General features: G+C 41.8%; 1 protein-coding gene across 7 annotated transcripts in view; it reads left to right on the top strand.

The window, feature by feature from the left end:
• The window catches only part of KCNMA1 (potassium large conductance calcium-activated channel, subfamily M, alpha member 1), a 772,904-nt gene that overhangs the window by 427,777 nt on the left and 323,757 nt on the right, over window positions 1-21,370 (top strand). For all 7 annotated transcript variants that reach the window (XM_010834186.1, XM_010834188.1, XM_010834189.1 and 4 more), the window contains exons 4-5: window positions 16,203-16,296; window positions 17,777-17,888. In XM_010834186.1, the coding sequence (XP_010832488.1) occupies window positions 16,203-16,296; window positions 17,777-17,888 (206 nt within the window). The remainder of the gene's footprint in view (window positions 1-16,202; window positions 16,297-17,776; window positions 17,889-21,370) is intronic.

Raw genomic sequence — 21,370 nt, forward strand, 5'->3', positions numbered from 1 at the left:
GTTTTTCCAGTGGTCGTGTATGGATGTGAGAGTTGGACTATAAAGAAAGCTGAGCGCTGAAGAATTGATGATTTTGAACTGTGGTGTTGGAGAAGACTCTTGAGAGTCCCTTGGACTGCAAGGAGATCCAATCAGTCCATCCTAAAGGAGATCAGTCCTGGGTGTTCTTTGGAAGGAATGATGCTAAAGCTGAAACTCCAGTACTTTGGCCACCTCATGCAAAGAGTTGACTCATTGGAAAAGACCCTGATGCTGGGAGGGATTGGGGGCAGGAGGAGAAGGGGACGACAGAGGATGAGATGGTTGGATGGCATCGCCAACTCGATGGACATGAGTTTGAGCAAACTCTGGGAGTTGGTGATGGACAGGGAGGCCTGGCGTGCTGTGATTCACGGGGTCACAAAGAGTCAGACATGACTGAGCGACTGAACTGAACTGAACTGATCACCATAAATAGAATACCTGGCTGACACCTGGCTGAAATGAATGTAAGCAACCAAAATAACTGATTATTTTGCTATTATAATTTGATTTTGAATTAGTTTCAAGGAGTTGCAAAAGCAATACAAAGTTACTGGGCACATTTCCTCCAATGCGAGTACCATATGTTGAGTACTGTATGTTACATAGCCATAGTGTGTTGTTAAAACCAGGAAACTGACATTGGCACAATATTGTTGACTCACATACTACCTTTTTTAGCTTTCTATTGGTTTTTAGAAACACTTTTTTTCTGTATAGTTTGAGGATATTTTATTGCATGTTTTTATATTTTAACCTCTCCAGTAAGAATACAGAATTCTTCCATCAGTACAAAGAAATGCCATTGTGAGAGGCCAAACTTTAAAAAAAAGATCAATAAATTGAAAAATATACACCAACATTTTCATAAGGTCACATTAATGAATTTTAAAATGGTACTTGTTTCAAAATGACAGATTGAGGTTTAAAATCCCACTAAAAACTATTGTAATTCAGTTGACTACTTGTGAATATGGTATATGTGGGGTTTTGTTTAAATCTTTTTTTTTTTAGCCTCTCCAAATAAAACCTTGGTCACTTCTGTTGATCAAGGTGGAAACTTGCTATCTATGGAAAAATTTTTCTCACTGTGTCATGTTCATCTGATACCACAGGTGGATGGGTGCATATGGATGCACACACAGTTATCACTACTTCTTGGCAGGAACACAGGTTTGGGCAGGAGCAGGTGAAGCAGAGATACTGAGTTGCTGGGGAAGATACTTGGGAACAATGGTCGGAGCTCTTATCTCTTGTGATTTTCCAGTTGGTTTCTCAGAAAGTTGCTCAAGAACGTTAATTCTGGGGAGGGGGCTGTGTAGTTTTCTTTTGGTTTAAGTCAAGACAGCAAGAGGGAAAATACCACTTTTGATAGTATACTTTTCCTTTGGAAGTTACCCAGAATGTTCGACGCTCACTTAACTTTCTTGTAGAAGGATGGTGGGGACTTAGTACTCTTAGCTGATGAAGCAGAAACAGGCGAGTTTTGTTTATATACTGTTGTGACCATGTGATCATGCTTGTCTGGTGGATTTTCATTTGTTCCAAATTCATCCTAATCTGGAGCTTCCATGAAGCCAGGACAGGAGTACAAATGCTGATATGAAGAAAATGAACCCTCTGCTCTCAGACTTTGTGAAGAAGAAAACACGATTAGCTAAACTCACAGTAAGAACACAGACCTATCACATTATCTTTTGAAATGAGGTCACGGTCCAGGGGCTGCCCCACTGCGCTGCCTTCCCAGCTGTACCTGACCATTTCCTGAGTGTCTGCTAAGAGCCGGGTAGCAGTTACTTTAGAGAATATCAATCTGTGTCCCTGGAACCAGCAGAGTGCAGGTCACAGAAGGAAAACCGCAGAGAAAATTGCCAAATGAATGTACGGACTATTATAGTTTTGTTCAAAACTGTAGTGTTTTTTGAAAACATTCAACTTAAATGTTCAAGTTTTATAATCAATAAAAGGGAATAAATTGCGATCAAGTGGCAACACCCTGAGGCATGAGGAGAGGTGCTGGGAGGAAAATGGATTTCGTTTCTGCCGGCATCCGTCCACACATTCCAGGGATCCTGGCGGGTGTCCAGCTCTCTCTGAGCATGTGAGGTTGAGGGCATGCCCTGCCCATTCATGGCTGTAATCACAGGCGCGGGGAAGGTGAAGGTTGAGTTCATGTGTCCAGAACATTTTAAGAGGACTACTATTTCTGGTCAGAACCAGGAGAGAGAAAGTGTGAGTAGGGGCTAGATTGCACCATCCTTTGAGTTGTGTTCAATCTGTCAGTGATCATTCCTGTGGCCTTGATATCAGAGAGGGGCGTGATAGGCCCCTGCTGAGTCCGTAGTATTTTTGTTTCTTTAAAAGCAACTTTAAACTTCTGTTTTTATTGTTTTTGCTATTCAACTTATTTTGATAGAAACACCTTTAGGAAATCTCACCTGTAGCTAAGGTTCTGTGAAGCGGTCAAGGTACACATGGGGTGAACTCACTTCTGACCTGTCGTGCATGCTGAGATGATAAGATCGCGCCCCTCAGGAGTGGGTTTAAAGTCAGGCTCATAGGTGGCTTTCGGGGATCATAGTAGCATAGGGTTACCTACCCTTGCACCTACCCAGGTTTTCATAACTGATGGGTTCCTTCGATATCATGCTTTGCACTGGGAGTCACCATGAGCTCTGTAATTAGTATGTAAAGGATTTTGGCACTTAACCATCTATATTTATCTGACCAGCTCAGCTCTGCATCTGTAACGAATTGTAACCCAGGAAATCATGGTGTGTATCTTCATGTAACAGATGCCTTGCTTCTCCTGAATTTTCAAAGCGTTGAATTGATAATTACGGATGATGTTAAAGAGTCTAATGAGTTATTTGTTCAATGTGACATACATTATAAAAAGACCTGCATATATTGGGTGGGCCAGGGACACCGTCTCATCTGAGTACCAACTAGTTCTGTCCCCACCTTGCCCCCTCTGTCTCTCCCCTCCTTGTCCCCAGAGCTGCCTCTCCTCGCGTGTAATGCCAGTGCTCTGTACAGTGTTTTGTTTAGAGTGGTTTGAACATTTTTCTGCCTGTGTCTTTCATTGCTGAAGTAACTCACCTCTCTCATATCGACTCTTACCCAGGAGCCGCACTGCAGACTCTTTGATGTAGGTCTTTTCTGCATGGCAGCTAAGGCCAAGCTGTGATTTTCATTGCATGATGCAACCTCACCCTTTTGGTTGTCGCCTCCAGGTTAACCAGATCCTTTCCCTGCACCGCCCATGCATGTCACGTGCTTCCCCGCCAGGCTTGGACCTGAATGTAGTAAGCACCTGGCGCATGCATGGAATTGAAGTGGCGAACATTCTGATACACTGAAGTTCTAGCATCTAAGATTCTCTTTGCCTATCATTGAGGGCCCCCAGTTTGCCGTGATATCACAAAGGCCACTCAGTCCATTAAAAGATCAAGCCTAGAAAGTTGGGAAAGAGAGAAATGAATCTTCTGTTGTTAAGGATAGGCTGAGCAAAAGTTAATGACAAAGAATTTAGAAGTGAGAGTCATTTTTCCAAATAGCATTTTACCTACAGTCCTACAGATGCCCACCTCTGCACAGATGTGGCCAAAGTGATCAGAGTTACAATACCTTATCACATCTTTCTGAAGACTGTTACCTCATTTGCTTTTGCTTAGATCTAATCATTTAGATCTAATCTTTTGCTTAGATCTAAATTTATAGACCTAATTTAAAAAGTACCTCTTAAGCTACATGTCCTGGGGAGTGTGATCATGGATCTTTCTCTTAGATTATTGAATTAAGAGGAATACCACTAATTCAACTTTAAAAGATGTGAACTGGTAGCACTAAAAAGGACAATCATAGCCATTGGAACATGTTGGCATTGCATTTGCATTATTAATTAGTAATTGCAATCATTTTCTCTCTTTAAAATACGTTTGCCTTAGGGCTTTCTTTAAATGTGTTATTTTTTTTTTTTTTAAGAAGCATGTTTTGTTTCCTCTTTTTTACTCCCTTTTATTCTCAGAATGGACTTTTATAAAGCATACTTGTCAGGAACTGTTTTCTTACTAGAGTTTTTTGTTATTTTATATAAATAGAGACATTTTAGATTACAGTGGCTGTAAATTGAGTAGGATGACAGGTGGGCATTAGCAGACTTCTGATAATCCTAGGGTAAGAATAATAATTCCTAGAGATTCTTGGCAGTACTAGCTTGGCAGCACCCCTTAGATTAAAACTATTCACTGAGCAGCCATAATGACACAAAATTGAAGGCTTTGTATCTTGTTTTTAGTTTTCCCTCATGAATTGTGAGTTCTTTATATCTGGGGGATTTAGTAGATTGAAGCTCTTACCAAACTTCTATTTTCTCCTATTTTATTAAATGTATCCTAGTCACCCTATATAAACAGGTTTGCTTCGAATTTCATAACCTGTCCTCTTGGCCACCAGTGTAGAGGTCCTTTGAACAGAGGCATTTCCCTTTCTGAAAGGGGCTTAGATGACATTATTGTGCAGACAGACCTGTGCAGAGCGGGTGATGCTGCCCCCAGCATGTTGAAATGCTCTCTCTTGCCCAGGGCTTTTATCTGGGGTTTTGTAAATGAAACAACTGATCCTTCTTTTCAGGTTCTTCAGCAAAGAGACTGATTCCTCTTTCTCTGAAAACCACAGTGCTTCTGGATAAAATGAAAGAATTTCTGAAACCCAACACAGTGTGAGGATAAGTGGGTCCATTCGTGGAGACAAAGGAGAAGATTGTAAGGAATCAGATTTCCAGGGTCTTCCTGAGTCCTTCCCAGAGATGGTTTTATAGTGATGGGAAAACAATTCTCAAGGAAAAATCAAAGATGTGGCAATATAATTGAAAAGAGGACCTGCAGAAGGAAGGAAGGAAAAATAAACTTCACCCCATGGAACATATCATTCATGATATTCTTTACTAAATTTGGACCCAAAATCATGGGGACACCATTGATTGATAGGATAGAAAGAGCTATTTTTTTTTTTCTGAGGCATGAGCAGGACTATTATGATAAATAAGTGATTTCCAATGCTAACTGGAAATAAGCAAGAAAGAAAACTAAATGAAGGAAAAGAAATATTCTAAGAGATAAGTTGTTTTCATGAAGTAGTTAAGGGTAGTATAAATGAGTGTATACTTGAAGATACGGTTGTAAAATCATAGGGTTTAACAAGTTACCATTTTCCTTGTTAGTGATGATGATTTGTTTCTAAGGCAACTTGATATTCTATGGAGACGTTGGTCTCCATGGCTCAGGTCACTTTATAACATTCCTAAGGAGTGACTCTTCTTGCTTTGCACTCAGCAGACTCAAGACTTCTAATCGGCAACATCTCAGACTCTCCTTTTTGGCTGTGAGGCTGCTGAGCTCTCAACAAAATTCCTAAATAGGAATACTTGCGAAACTTTCATGCCTCAGCTGTCAGCCAAAGACAGGGCTAAGACACAGCTATTTTATTTCCTTGTAATAAAGGTATAATTGTTCTGTATGCCAGATGTCAGAAAGACTTGTACCAGGTCTTTCTCTGTGTCTTCTTAAAAATCAAACACCAGAAAACAAATGAAAGAGAAAAAAAAAACAAAAAAAACTCAGGATGTCAGAAACAAAGCTATCATCATTATCCTTTGGCATCACTTAAAATTTGTATGTAGCTTTTAACAAATGGCAGGGTCCTGGTGTTGAGGATATATGTTATGTGACAGTGTTTTTTATTCTTCAAAGTCAAGTTGCAGGTAAAGGGGGCAGCTGTTTCTTTAAATAATTATTTTTTCTCATTACTGTCCCCAAAGGGCCTTGGACCGCCAACAATCAGTGCCAGGCAGGCCCTCAGTGTTAGCATTCTTCATCAGGGTAGCCCTTTGAATGAGACCACTGAGGGGAGTGCTTGCTATTCTGCTTGGGTCCTGATGTGGCTGGGGTGAATAGCAGGGTTGAAACTGTAGTAGTTCTTTTAGGCTGCTGATAGAATGTTAGATTTTGTCAAAGAGAATAGGAAAGGGAGCTATTTCATGCCCCCTGGCAGTGAGACTGCCAGGCTGGTACCCAGCACAGGCTTCCCCACCCTAATCCTGGCAGGTAGACCCATAGCAAGGAGGCATTGCCAAGGTCAGGCTGTCCAGGTGCTTCAGGATTATGTGAGGGAGGAAGACAGGGCTGGAAGCATATGGCTTAAGCTGAATAAGTAGGAGACAAATGAGTGACCAAGAAGTGCCTAGAAGAGTCTAAGACAAATATAAGAAGAAGGGTCAGAGAGAAGAATTTTGAAGTCTATATCCAATAATAGCCCAAAGAGATTCCATGATGATTTGAAAACCTGTTGTACTGTGGAAATCCCAACCCACCTGCTCAACCTTGCCCCAGTGAGCCAGCTTTTGTAAATAGAGGGCCCATGCTTTTTCCAGGAGACTTTTGGCAATCTGGAGAGCTTTTTCTGTGGGCAACCTTGAGGCTGAAGTGCCTTGAGACTATCCCAGGCTATTCTTCAATCTTGCTCTCCCTTTAAGAAGCAGGCACACCAGACAACTGCTCCCTGGTGTCTCAAAGCTGATGATTGGTTATTACTAGTTAGAAATGATTGTTTATGGGCCTTTTAAATCATGTTGAAAATTTAACATCCAGGAAAAAAAAAAGGCATTGGAGACAGAAGGCAGTGGTGGGATGACTGCTCAATTTTTCCTTCCTCAAGTCTAAGCATTTGTAGACGTGAGCGGAATAGGGCTCCAGGAGTCAGAGGTACTACTGACCATCCCCTTTCCCCTATGCCAAGCACTATGTCTGAATTCTTTCTTCTCCATTCAGACCTGGGACTTCTTTTCTCCTCTTTCTTCTCCCCGTTTCTAATCACCTTATCCAGGCTGTCTGGTGTTGTGGATGGTCCCAGAGTGAAGCTGGAGTTGGGTAGAGAACAGACATGGTGCTGGAAGGCTGTGGATCCGTGCACGAGCGTGTGCCCATCCACGGGTGCCACCCCACACTTGTGCGTGGTTCACTGACCCAGCCCTTGAAGAACTCTGTTTCATTGTATCTGTGTTTGAGTGTCTGTGCACCAAAGGCTGTTTCAATCATGTACTCCATCACATCCCTCTACTAGAAAAATAAGAGTTCACTGCAGAGGAGCTGACTCGAGTCAGTGGAGGTAGAGAAACAAGGGAGTAAGGATCATTCAGTCAGCCTCCTCAGACAGTTTGGTGAAAGCTGAAGCAGGGCTCATTTGGCAAGACTCTGTTTAACACAGTAGCTTAACTCTGATTTATTACATAAAAGTTTCTGGCAAATACAAATAGTAATTCCACTCTGGTAACAACTGTGATTGAAATAATTGTAGTCTGTAAATAAACTGCAGAAAACAAGCATTAGTGGGTAGGTTGTCTTGGATATCATTTTGAAAGTCCAGCACTGAAGAAATACATAATCTTACGGACGTAGAATTGGAAGAGATATTCAGAAGACCTGTGACTGGTTCAGCCCCCTCCCTTTCCTCCAGATCCACGCTAAGCCATCCAGGTAAATGAAACTCTTTCCTCTGCTCAAGACCTGAAAAAAGGAGAATACACATGTCCTGTGGCCCCTTATTAAAGTGACTCATGGTCTTCTATGCTGGGAAATCTTGGTTAATTATTTAGTATTTATGAGACTTGTATGACTGCCTTCATGGACATAACTTTTTCCCAGTGTTTCTTTTTTTCGATGTTACCCTAAGTTAAAGTTGTAATACATAGAATCACACCAGATGTCAGCTCACTGCAAATCCTATTGGGCATTTGAATTATATTGCAACACCTGATAAGGAGGCAATAAAGCAGATACAAAAAAAAAAAAAAATAGAGTGTGAAATAACTAATTCTGTTTTTGTTCATTTGGATAATTGCCTTTTGGGGCATTTTTCTACAAACATTTCTTATTATCATTATTACTATTATCTTTGTTTTTAAGATAACTATCACTTGTTCAGTAATTAGTCTTCACTCATTATCTGATTTCATTCTCACAACAACGTTTGAGGCTTGTGCCTTATATCCAGCTTACAGATGAGAAAACCAAGGCTTGGAGAGGTCAGATCATGTGCTTACCATTCTGTATGGCTAGTAAGTAAGAGTTGGTATCTTAATTCTTCTGTTGAAGTCTGAAACTACCCAACTGCTAACCACTCTTGAAGTCAGCTTGTAATGCCCACACTTTACTACTTAAGTGCTTTAGTGGATTAGAAGATGGGAGAGACAAAGATGAGAAAGAAAACCTAAACTCAGATAGCATATTGAAATCTTGTGAGAAAATTCAGAGGAGCTCCATAAGAAAGTGACAGAGGTTTCCTGAAAACAAAGTGTCTGTGTGTTTCATTGAAAAATCCAGTGTGTAAGGAAGTGACATGTTTTGTTCTCTCCATCAGCAATCTGTGTCACTTCCTTTGTCTCCTAGAAGAATGCTTAATTATTAGGGCTAATCATTCAGGTAGGCACCCTGAGCCATACAGCCACTCTGAAGTCTACTGCTACCATTGTTCAAGGTTCTCTGATCACTCAAAGCTCAAGAAGACAGAGCATGTAGGATTCCAGCGAGTAGTGAGGGTTTATAAACTACCTCTCCATTTGTTCCAATTCATTTCAACATGACCCTAATGAGGCATATGCTTGTGGCTGTTGGATTACATCTCATCAGTTGAGCAGAGGCATAATTAGAAGCCTGCTGCTGTCAGAAAGATTAATAGGCCGATTGATACAAACCCATAACCGAAGATTTCCCAACAAAGCCATTTAACCAGCTGGCTAGAAATCATGGTACGGCAGTACTGCAAGTAACAAAAATGTTTTCTGTGCACATTAGAGCCATTGTGAGATCTAAGAAAAGTGTTTTAAGATGAAACAAAGGGCCTCTTCTGATGTTGTTATTATTGTTAGTATTGATGAATAAATGAACGAATAAATGAACAAATTTACCCATCAACGGTAACAATATCTCAGAAGATAACAACTTCAAGATGTTCGATGATAGACTCACAATGACGGTGAACAGAACAGGTCGCCTTCTGTTTGGTTAAACTCATAAAAACTACACAACTTACTGAATACGTGCCCCACCCAGTATAAACACCAAAGCACCCAAACTGGAAAGATTAACTCTTAAGTGCATAGCTCTGTCAAGGCAATTAAGATTGCCTTGACACTGAGAAAAGCAAACAGATAGAAAGCCTTCAACTTGGATCCGTTCAAGACCTGGGCACTCCTGAGGTGCTGTCTAGTTTAGAAGACCATGTTCTACATAAAGATTCTTGCTTTATCATTGACTAATAAGTATACCATTCACAAAATCCACTATTGTTATTAGCTTGCAAGAGACCTAAAATTCTTGCAAGAGACCCAAGGTACCAGCTCATGGTTGGAAGAGCTTTGGCCTGGAGCATGGTAGAAAATAAAACTAGAGATGGAGGCCGAGACTGGGTTTCAGAGGTTTTTCTCAGCCAGACTTCGAGTTGATGCATGAGGCAGGATGGTGGATGGTGGATGAATTTTAGGTCTCTTTTGTGAGACAGAAAATTATATCAACAATAACATTGATTTCTAATTTGGAGTATATTGTAACATCTGGCCTCCCTTTTAAAATTTCTTGGTCTCAAATATTCTGATTAGCTGGGTGCTTTTATTTCTATATCGTGGGCAAGAAAACCAAAGCATTTTACTTATCCCATATATCCTAACAATACTAAAAAATCACAGTTCACTTAGATTTACTCCCTCTTCATCACAGATAGGTTTCTTAATATCCATGACTATATGATGTAATTTTTCTATATTTTGATTGAATGGAATGCAAAACTTTCTAATCCATGATTAGAAGTATTAATAGTATCTAAGGATTATCATCCATTGCTGTATACGTTCTTGTTCTTCTAGAATAAGAAAGGATGAGAGAAATTGAGGTATCCATCTTTAAGACTATGGAAAACTAGGATTTATTTCTCTATAAGCAGAGGAACTTCCCTCAGCAGTTAAGGTCAAGCTCCATGACACCATGACTATGCAGGGTCCCAGGAAGGCCTTTTGGGGATTAGTAATATCTCATATGTCAGTCTTTACAGAGGAGGGTTAGATACAGTTTGGACAGTTCAGCTTCCTCTGAATTTTACAGAACATTCTGCAAACACATACATGTTTTTCTAGGACAGTGTTACCTCCTCCATAAATCAGTCACATCCCATTGTCAACTCCTATTGATTCATATAAGCTTCATGCCAGGCCCTGTGGATAGCAGATCCTATGCCTTATGCTGTTTCTTCCCCTCCAAGGATACTGCAATTGGTCTGGAGAAGGGAGGTGGTATGGCAGAAGGGTATTGAAATTTCTATCCCAACTCTACCACATAGCTGCATGATCTTGGGTAGGTTTCTGAGCCTCTGCTTCTCTGTATGAAAAATGGGGAATAGACCAAAATATCTGCTGCTTGATTTTGCCAAGTTGTGAGGACAAGTGCAATAGTATGTGTAAACTCTATGCAATTGCCAAGTATTATTATATTGAGTAAGAACCAACATTCCAAAGCAGTTTAGAATTCCTTACTCTTAGTGCTATGAGAATTCAAGATGGGAAAGTTCAGTGATGGCAGAAGCCAAGGAATGCCTTCTGGCTGGCCTTGAAGACTGCCTGAGGTTTGAACTCAAAGAGGAAGGACCACTTGAAAAGTTCACAGCAAAAGCATAGAGTTAGAATTAGGAATATGAGAGTCACATACATGAAGTGATGAAGGCATCAGCTCATGGTAGGAAGAGCTTTGGCCTGGGCATGGTAGAAAATAAAACAAGAGATGTAGACTGAGGCTGGGTTTTAGAGGTTTTTCTCAGTCAGACTTGGAGTTGATGCATTAGGCAGGAGAGAGCCACAATGGTGGATGGATGACACCTTTTAATTAAATTACTCTGGCAACATTGCAGAGGTGAGACTAGGAGGAGAGTCTGGAATCATTAAATTTATTGTATTAATTCATGTCTGCAGTTCTATGGGCCTGAACTCCCATGGTCCATAATCCTGGTGGGAATTGAGATGGTTTCATCCAATTAAAAAAGGGACTAGCCACAAGAGTGAGGAGAATGTAAATGTTAGAAATTATTTCCCAAAGTGCTGTTTTATTCCTCAGCTAGTCCCTTCCCTCTCATGCAGTTGTTTATTAAATCATTTCGAATGTCTGCTGCTGCTGCTGTTGTTCCTAAGATGCTTAACATTTCTTTATCTCTTATAAACGACATTCTCCATAACCTCTCCCCATCCAGCCCTCATTATTTTTCCTTTTAATCTTAAACTAAAAATGTGCTCCTCAGGCACTTAATTGGAATGTCATTGGTGAAGCTTGCATGGTGGCGTTGTATTTATTGGGTTGGCCAAAAGGTTCATTTGGGTTTTTCCACAAAATCTTACAGAAAAACCTGAATGAACTTTTTGGCCAACCCAATAATACTTCCCTGTATTATCTTAATTCCGCTCCACCCCTACCCAACTTGTTCACATCTGAAACTCAAAGTCTCCTTTTAACCCCTTGATCTCAGCACTTAATTTAGTAGCAGGCAGGTGGTTGTCCAGGGATGGGCCCAAATGCGTAATCCTCTTTATTCAGGTCTGAATGGGAATCACCTCGAGCAGCAACACCTTTCCCTAACGTGTAGTTGCAGAAGAGCTCTTCAAGAGCTGTGATTCTCAAAGTGTGGTTCCTGGGTGAGCAGCAGCATCTGGGAAATGCAAATTCTTAGGGTCCCATACAGACCCTCTGAATCAGGAGCTCTGAAAAATGGGGTCCACCGGTGTTTTACCAAGCCCTCGAGGTACATGCTAAAGTTTTAGAAACACTGTTCTGGGGAAATGTTTTGAAAGGTTTGGGCAGCCAGGCTCAGAGAGTTAGGAAAACAGACTTCAGAAAACATTAGGAAAAGTTTAGAGGCTGAGAAGAGAGGCAATTACTTCCTTCTTGGAGATAGACCAGACATCACAACTCCCAGAAGTGAGACTTTGTCCTTAGCCCCCTCCCCTTTGAAAAACAACCTGGGCAGTCATTGCTTACTTCATGCTTTGGAAAGACAAGTTCTTAAGTCCGTCTTCAAGAAGGACCGTTGGATCTTCCTGCCCAAAGGTCTTCACCTGTATTGTTAGATAGGTGGAGAAAAAGATATATTTCCCACTTTGGTCAGTCTCATTCTCCTCTATAGAGACATCTGAATACTAAGAATATGCTTACTTGATGGTCAAGAGGAAACAGAGGTTTGTATTTCAGTCTCTGTTCTACACTGAATGTTTATCCCATCAGAAGCAGCTTTTTATTGAGGTTCTTTTGAAGGTGCCCCAATCATAGTGTCCTGATCGAAATGCTAAATTTGCCTAAAGTTTTAGTACCAGGCTTGATCCATGGACTGTAGGAGCCTAGTAATTAACAGTCTATCAACTTACCAAGTATCTTAGGTCCTCTAATTAGTAAGTTACTAGTTAACCAAGAACAATTGAGAGAAAGTCAGCTCTACCACCAGGAGTAGTGTTTTTATTTCACTTTTTAAAACCCTCCTTTTTTATCTGTTGGCAACATGTCTGTAAAAATCCTATTCTAATGTGGGCATGCCTTATCAGAATGGAGATCCAAATTTAAGTGTGTAATTCAGAATCACTTCCCTTTGTAGGAAAAAAAAAGGTGATTTCTTTTCTAGCTCCTAAAACTTCTAGACAAGGAACTCTTCTATTTTACACAAAAAGGAAGAAGAGTTTATATTTCATTCTCCATTCTACAATGAGCATTAATCATTAAGATAAAGTCTCATTGGGAGGAAAATAAATCCTGGCTAGTATGGCCAACCCTTTTGTTGTTGAATTCTGTGTTTTCTTTTTATAAGATCAACGAACTTCTCTGTGGGTTGTTTCCATTTGAGGAATGAAATGATGGGGCTTTAGAGTCTCTGCTCTGTGGTCTTTGACTGTATGAGTCTGTGGACTAAAGGCACTCAGAGGATTTATCTCAGAGGGGATCCTGATAAACAGTTCTGATCTCTCTTGAGAAAACTAGGCAGGAGATTTCTCCTTGGGCTCTCATGCAAAGAGCTGAGAGGGATAGAAAATAGACTGTCTGATCACTCTGGTCCTACCTGGGTTCCAGGGGCCAGCCTCTTCTGTCTCAGAATTTCCTGTTTCTCTCCTACTTCATCTTAGCTGAGTGGCTCTTATTACTGGTGAGCTTCAGCCAGAGGAAAAGCTGCCAGCCCCAGCAGCATAATTTACTCCCTTTATTATTTCAGCTCAAAGTATAAGTCTCAAGGAATGATATAAAAGGATGATTAAATTAATTCTCTAAAATTCTGAAAGACCAGAGAAAAGGTCTATTATGATTTCAACATTGTTTTCTGTAAATCAGTGTGTTGTAGAGGTATATTTTTCAGCACAGTGTTCATTACCATCAAGCTCTCTTATTGCTGCCTTTGGGGATGGGCAATATAGGAGGAAGTAGCAGAAATGACCAGAGAAGGCAATGGCACCCCACTCCAGTACTCTTGCCTGGAAAATCCCATGGATGGAGGAGCCTGGTGGGCTGCAGTCCATGGGGTTGTGAAGAGTCAGACACGACTGAACCACTTCACTTCCACTTTTCACTTTCATGCATTGGAGAAGGAAATGGCAACCCACTCCAGTGTTCTTGCCTGGAGAATCCCAGGGACAGGGGAGCCTGGTGGGCTGCCATCTATGAGGTCGCACAGAGTTGGACACAACTGAAGCAACTTAGTAGCAGCAGCAGAAATGACAAGGAAGGCAAAGAATAGTGGAAATTAGTTGCTACAGCCTAATTCCTTATACTCTCTTAATTATCTGCTTCCATTTATGTTGAACCAGAATATCTTCAATGGTATTGAGCTAGCATCTCTTCCCCCACTGTTCCTTTCTCTTCCACAGCCTAGCAAATACTTTCCCTACTCAGTGTGTTTCAAGGTTACTATGAAATTGACCACAGAAGCCATGGAGTTAATAGGAGTTAAGGAACTCACATGGACCCCCAAATGTGCCACCAATGACTATTGTGAAGGCAATAAGTAAGGTGATTGTTTGGCCTTGGTGAAGTGGTAGTGGGTTTTCCATAACAGACTTGGGACATCTCTGTCCCCTTGGTAGTATACACATCAATCTTGATGTGGACAAGTTTATAAGGCACAGCTAAGTCACTGCTGGCACAAGGGAAGACATGAGTACAATATTGTATTTCCCTGCAGGATCCCCCCCGCCCCCCGCCATCCTCAATCTCCTGCTCACTCTTACGCACACATACACCCACACATACACCATTTACTCTTCAGTATTTTGGTAGCCCATCATACCTGTAGCTTACGCAGTATAGAGATGCATGGTCTCCTCATCCCTTGGGATCAATAGTGGGCTTCTGGTCAACCTAGTTCATATACTTCTTTCCACTGCACCTAGAGTAGCAAAGAATTCTAACATCTGTGAACCCTGTGGGTCTTGCTCTTAAAACAAAATTCCATCCTAGATTGAGGATTGCAGAAGTGTCACTTGTTAACTCCTGTCCTGGATTCTCCTTTTTTCATTGAATCTGAGTAAGAGAGCAGGCAAAGAGCAGTGGCAGGCTATGGTGTTCAGTCTCTTTTGCTCCTGCCTTCTTTCATCATTGGAGTAAGCAAATTCCATGCTATTTTCCTCCCGCTTTACCTTAGTGAAAACCGAGTACTTGCCATCTCCTTTATACAAATGGTTTTCAGTGTTTGTTTTTTGTTCAGTCTGCTTAGTTTGTAAATGCGAATGTAGATTCCTCTTCATGCTTGTCTGTAGGGTTTTCCACATATCTGTGATTTGGGAGATGACAAAGGGCATGTTTGACTTGTAATACAGATGAAGAATGGATAAATCCAGTGCATGTAACTCGATCGGAGAGTCCCACAGACTGAGTCACCCTGCCTTTAAGTGGGCCCTGCATATCTGTACTGCACAGATTCCTGCCTGTTGAACAACCAAGAATTGCCCTTACTGAAGTACAACTATACTAACTGGTATTGCGTACAGCAATTTCCAAAGTGGTGATACTTGGAAATCCTCCATCCTGCACCTCTCAAGTTAGCCCTCTCCCATCCTGGAGGTCCACGTTGCTTCCCATCTGGGGAATGTATTTTACTTCTCCCCATCCTCCCCTATCCTTTCCCTCACCACACCTTCTTGACATTCCTGGCCTGAGTGGTTCCACTGGCTTACTGATAACAGTGTCCTATACATATTCATTCACAGCTTTGAAAGGCTTATGAGGCTTTCCTACTTCCCATCCAGCCCAGACTTTGGGACTTTTCACACTCTGATCCTCTGATCAGTTTGATGCAGGAAAGCACACGGAAGCCACGTACCAGTTTGTATAGTTGTACCCTTTTGAACTGCCTACTCTCAAGCAAAGTAGAATGTGCTGGGGGTTCGCATTGGCTGCTTGACACACACAAGGGCAATTAACCTGCATGCCAAAAAATAAAAATAAAAATTAACCCTTAGAGTACTGCTTCAATAGATTGATTTAATGGTCTTGAATTCTACCAGTTGGGCAATGCTTCTTTCCCCAGATCAGAGTGCCGCATATAAGTCCATATTTAGTTTCACCAGAACATCCACCAGGATCCTCTCCTCCACGGCTTTCCTGAGATGCTCCTGGTCCTTTATCATTAATCAACCAATGGCTTTTAAAAGGTCCAAAACACAACCGCTGTGTTTAATTGAAAATGGACTTCATTTCTAATGTGCTGGAGAGTGGGAGAGACTGCTTTTAGCTTAGGTTCGTGTCCTCTCAAAGAAAGAGGTCAGTTCTTTAAGGGTTAATATGAAATTGAGGACTTTGGTGGTCTCTTCTGCTTGTCCTTCCCTCAAGGTGTCTGCATGATCCTCTTTAGATTCTTAGCTCAACTGTTGAATGATGATGGAAACAATACATGTATCAGATGACGAAAACAAAGAACAAAAGACTGTATGGTTGAATGGAAAGGCCCCTTGGCAATGCTTGCTTGATGATCACAGGGGATACAAAGACCAAATGTTTTATTTTTTGAACGTTCATTTTGTCCTGTTCCCTAAGCACCGTCACTGCACAGCGATATGGAACATGTGATGATGCTTTTCATTTACCTCTTGCTTTTCTCTTCTTCCTGTCTAATAGCCCAATAGAATCCTGCCAGAATTTCTACAAAGATTTCACATTACAGATCGACATGGCTTTCAACGTATTCTTCCTTCTCTACTTTGGCTTGCGGGTAAGTTTGAACCAGACTGCTCAGTATCACAATGGAGCGTGTGAGTCTTGTACCTAGGGACCATTCCCCATCAGCATCTGCTCCCACAGGCAAGATGAAGCCCAGTGTTTGCAGGGGAGACAAGAGACCGAATTCTGATTTTCATTTTGTGAGAGAGCCCTTTCCTTAGGTCAGCATTTCCTCATGTGTATGTTAATTTTGTTCTGAGCAGGAGAAATAAGGATTGAAATGACTATTACACCCTTACTGGTCTACTGTTCCTCATCTCTCCATTCACGCACGAATGCATGGTTTGCCTTAAACAGGAGGAAAAACCTTCCACTCTTAAAATTATGCTTATCAGTGCTCACTTAACTGAATCCTGAGAGAACAGTGAGTTGTGAGGGTTGAAGCAAGGGGGTAGATTGGCAGAATTGAGGGCTTGGAGGATTTATCCAAACCATGTCTATAAAGGGAGCTGTACAGACTGTGTGGGTGAATATTTACAGTGGAGACTTTAAGAAACGTGAGGTCTCTCAAACTGCCCTATGACGCTACTGAAAACCACAGAAAAATGTACTCCCTGAGTTTTCTCCAAGGCTCTCAGAGCATATAGTCACTCTCTAGAAAAGACTGTAGATCCAAATTCTAAGACAGAAATAGCAAGGAACTGGCATAGATATAAGAACATAACATCTCCCTCTAGGCCCCCATGAAAAACTGAAATGTACCCTTTGGAAGAATGAGTATAGTTTGTTGTAGAGCCCCAGTTTGAGTTCCCTGAGTCATGCAGCAAATTCCCACTAGCTATCTCTTTTACATATGGTAGTGTATATGCTTGGAGAAGGCAATGGCACCCCACTCCAGTACTCTTGCCTGGAAAATCCCATAGGCGGAGGAGCCTGGTAGGCTGCCATCTATGGGGTGGCTAAGAGTCGGACACGACTGAGCGACTTCACTTTCACGCATTGGAGAAGGAAATGGAAACCTACTCCAGTGTTCTTGCCTGGAGAATCCCAGGGACAGGGGAGCCTGGTGGGCTGCTGTCTATGGGGTCGCACAGAGTCGGACACGACTGAAGCGACTAGCAGCAGCAGCAGCAGTGTATATACTTCCATGTTACTCTCTTCATTCCTCCCACCCTCTCCTTCCTCCCCCATACCCGTGTCCATAAATCTGTTCTCTATGTCTGCATCTCCATTGTTGCCCTGTAAATAGGTTCATCAGTATCAACTTTCTAGAACTGAAGGGTGGGAAGAGGTGGGAGGTGGGGGGAGGCTTAAGAAGGAGAGGGGACACATGTATACCTATGGCTGACTCATGTTGATGTTTGGCAGAGACCAACACAATATTGCGAAGCAACTTTCCTTCAATTAAAAAAAATAAAAAATAAAAATAAATAAGTGTTTTCTTTTGAGGGGGGGAAGAGTACTGTTTGCATGCCAGCACCATGCTTCTCATTTTCTCTCTCTCTCTCTCTTTCGTGTTTTCTTTCCCCCAGTTTATTGCAGCCAACGATAAGCTATGGTTCTGGCTTGAAGTGAACTCTGTGGTAGATTTCTTCACGGTCCCCCCTGTGTTTGTGTCCGTGTACTTAAACAGAAGTTGGCTTGGTAAGTCAGTCTCTCTCCCTTCTTTTTCACTGGCTCCTGAGCCATGGCTGAAATATATCAGGTGGTGCATCTGGGATGCATTGGAGGACTGAGAATCCACAGAAAGAAACCTTCCTGGATTTGTGTGAACAACTCTCAGAGGTTTAGAAGTTGATGGTGAGAGTTTTCTCTCAGAAGCAAGCACCAGCCAAGAAGAATGTGAACAGTGAGTGCTTCAGAGAATGCAGTTTTATCATTGTTGAAGCCCAGTGGTCATCATGGTCACAGGCAGAACCTCTGCATTCATGGTTCTCTTACTGTTTATTCAACAGAGCATGGGCACAAAGCTTTCTGCGTAACAGCTTCAGGTGCCCCAGGAGGCCTGCCTGCCAGAGTTAGCTTCTGTCTGCTTCACAGTTTTGTGATGGGTGGACCCTGTGTGGTTTAATTAAAATTGTGAGCTCCTTTGTGGGGGTGGAATAAGACACCTTCACCTCGAGGGAGATCCAGCTTCTTCTCTGTGTGAATGGAGGAGCTTTTGCTGGAGCTGTGTTCACACCTCACTTCCTGTATTTGCTGGACAGGTCACTTCCTGTATCAAGTCTAGGATAATTTAGTGGGAAAAGTAAGTAACTCAGAGGATGGTCAAGGAACCAAAGGTTTAGAGAGGCAGCTGTTGGGTTCTCTTTGCCACACTGAGTAATTTCCTCAAAATGTTCTTGCTGTCACAAGTCTACAGGGGAAGAGGGGAGGCTGAAATAGGACTTGGAGGACTATTTGTGGGCTCCCTCTGTCTTTATTTTCAGAGATTTTTGGTCTTAACATATTTCTTCAAAGTAATATATATGTAAAATAGCATCAATAGTCAAAGATGTATAAAGAAAATATTAAGTACCTCTTCCGCCCACATCCATCACTACCCTCTGCCCAGGATGCTCAGTGTTACAGACTTCCACATCTTTCCTTTGTGCTGGTTTCACCACCAGCAAACACAGATGTGCACACATCACAGTGTTTTAGAGATGGTTGTCTTTATATGAAATCATTGTTATCAGTCACATCACACTGCAGTTGACTCTCTTACTACTAGTAAGTGATGGCCATCCCTTCAGCTCTGTAATGATTCGTTTTATGACAGTTGCGCAAAATCCCATACATTGCTCTAGCACATTTATTCAGCTGTTACCCAAATAATGCACAACATGATTGTTTACTTTTCTGCTATCAACAGTGGTTTGGTAAGCACTCTCATCCACGTATCCATACAGTTCTATCTTTAGAGAGAATTCCAAGTTCCTGGAAGAGGACTTGCTGGATCAAAGAGTATGTGTATTTTAGTTTGTAGATATTAATGGATAGCTTTTCAAAAATGTTGTGTCAAAATATGCTTCTGCTAGCACTTTTGATGTCCTTGCTAGTCCTGTAAATGTATTCTATACCTAGTATCAAGTACTTTTAAAACAAGAATCTTTTATATATGGTGTGTGCAGTAACGCATACATGTATGTATGTGTGTGTGTGTTTATCATGCGGATTCTATTTTCTGCTAGTTTTCTCATTTGAGTTGTATTTACTTGCTCAAGGGGAATGTTTTCGCCCTTGATCTGAGATGTGCTCTCTTAGATGGGATTTTCTGGCCAGAATGGTGAGACCATTAGAGCCAGATACCCAAGTGAGAAGCGTCCTGAGTATCCTTTCATGGCTCTGATGCCCAAGATCCTGGCCGCTTCAACTGAGCTCTGAGCCCACCTTGTGATGTGAGGAACTCACTTTCTTCCCTCGACCTGCTGTTTTTCACCTGTAAAATAGAGGTTGGGCTAGATGATCTCAAAGATTCTTTCATTTCAGAAAATTTCTAAACCTCTTGCATTGTTCATGGGAACTTTGAGAAAATTTGCAGTCTTGGTTGTTGTAGAGGACTAGGTAGTTAGTGAAATTAATCACCAGCATACCTGGGTCAAAGTTTTGTATGGACTGCTAACCAGAGCTCTTTCTAAACCATCATTGTGACGCATGTATACACACACACACCCCCCAAGCAGACAAAGGGAGAGAAGGAAGAGAGGGAGAGGGAGAGAGGGAAAGAGAGAGAAGGATGGAAGAGAAAAGAGAATAAGGGAGGAGGAAGAAAAGGAATCTGCCTTCTCTTCTTGGTTGGGCTCTACTTCCTCTGTGTACTTGAACAAACACTACTTTTCTGGACCCTCAGTTTTCCCATTGGAAAAATGGGATATTTGGACTTAAACTACCTTCCAGTTCATGCACTTCCCAAACCTGAATTTGATGCTAGGTCCCTTGTGGTCCTGGAAGATGGAGGGGACCCCTTCCTGACTGTGGTGGAGACATCCCACCTCTGCAGCCAGCAGGGCGCACCCCTGGTGTGGAGCCAGGTCTCCTTTTTTTTGCGTAAGTGAGTCTCCCTGAATAGTCACCATTAGGAGGACTTAGATCTTGTAAAAACCCATTCCTTTTTGTGGATGATGTCATTCTGACTTTTGGAGGGGTTCTGATCTAGTAAAAATCTATCTGTGCAGACAGGAAAATGGAAGAAAGAGGAAAGGGGGTTGGGGGAGGGATAAATTAGAAATTTGGGATTAGCAGATACAAACTATTGTATATAGAATAGGTAAATAACAGGGGTCTACCATATAGCACAGAGCTTCCCAGGTGGCTCAGTGGTAAAGAATCTACCTGTAATACAGGAGACGTGCATTCGATCCCTGCTTCGGGAAGATCCTCTGGAGAAGGAAATGGCTACCCACTCCAGTATTCTTGTCTGAGAAATCCCATGGATAGAGGAGCCTGGCAAGCCACAGTCCATGGGGTCAGAGAGAGTTGGACATGACTTAGGGACTGAGCACCCATGTACTATATATATAGCACAAGGAACTGTATTCAGTACCTGTAATACACTATCGTGGAAAATAATATGAAAATTTATATATATGGCTTCCCAGATGGCACTAGTGGTAAAGAACCCACCTGCCAATGCAGGAGACATGAGAGATGCAGGTTCCATCCCTGGGTTGGGAAGATCCCCTGGAGGAGAGCATGCAACCCACTCCAGTATTCTTGCCTGGAGAATCCCATGGACAGGGGAGCCTGGCGGGCTACAGTCCATGGGGTTGCAAAGAGTCTGACACAACTGAAGTGACTTAGCACATGTGCACCAATAAGTCACTTTGCTGTGCGCCAGAAACGAATACATTGTAAACCAACTATACTTCAATTAAACAAAAAAAGGGGCAGAGACAGAAAAAAGAAGACTAGTTAGAGATGCTTTGCTTCAGTTGTAGTTGCTTTTCAAAAAAAATATGCTCTAAAATATGCTTTAATTTGCTCACGAATTGAACAGGGTTATCAAGCAGCTATTATGTGCCAGGTGCATTTTCTATATGATTAGGAAACAACAGTGAATAAAGTAGGCGGCATCCCCCCATCTGACATTGCAGTGGGGGAAGAACAGGGAAAAAAGAAGCCTAATAAATAAGTAAATTATATAG

Source organism: Bison bison, unplaced genomic scaffold, assembly GCF_000754665.1.
Source record: "Bison bison bison isolate TAMUID 2011002044 unplaced genomic scaffold, Bison_UMD1.0 scf7180017864029, whole genome shotgun sequence".
In the NCBI taxonomy this organism is placed as follows: domain Eukaryota; kingdom Metazoa; phylum Chordata; class Mammalia; order Artiodactyla; family Bovidae; genus Bison; species Bison bison.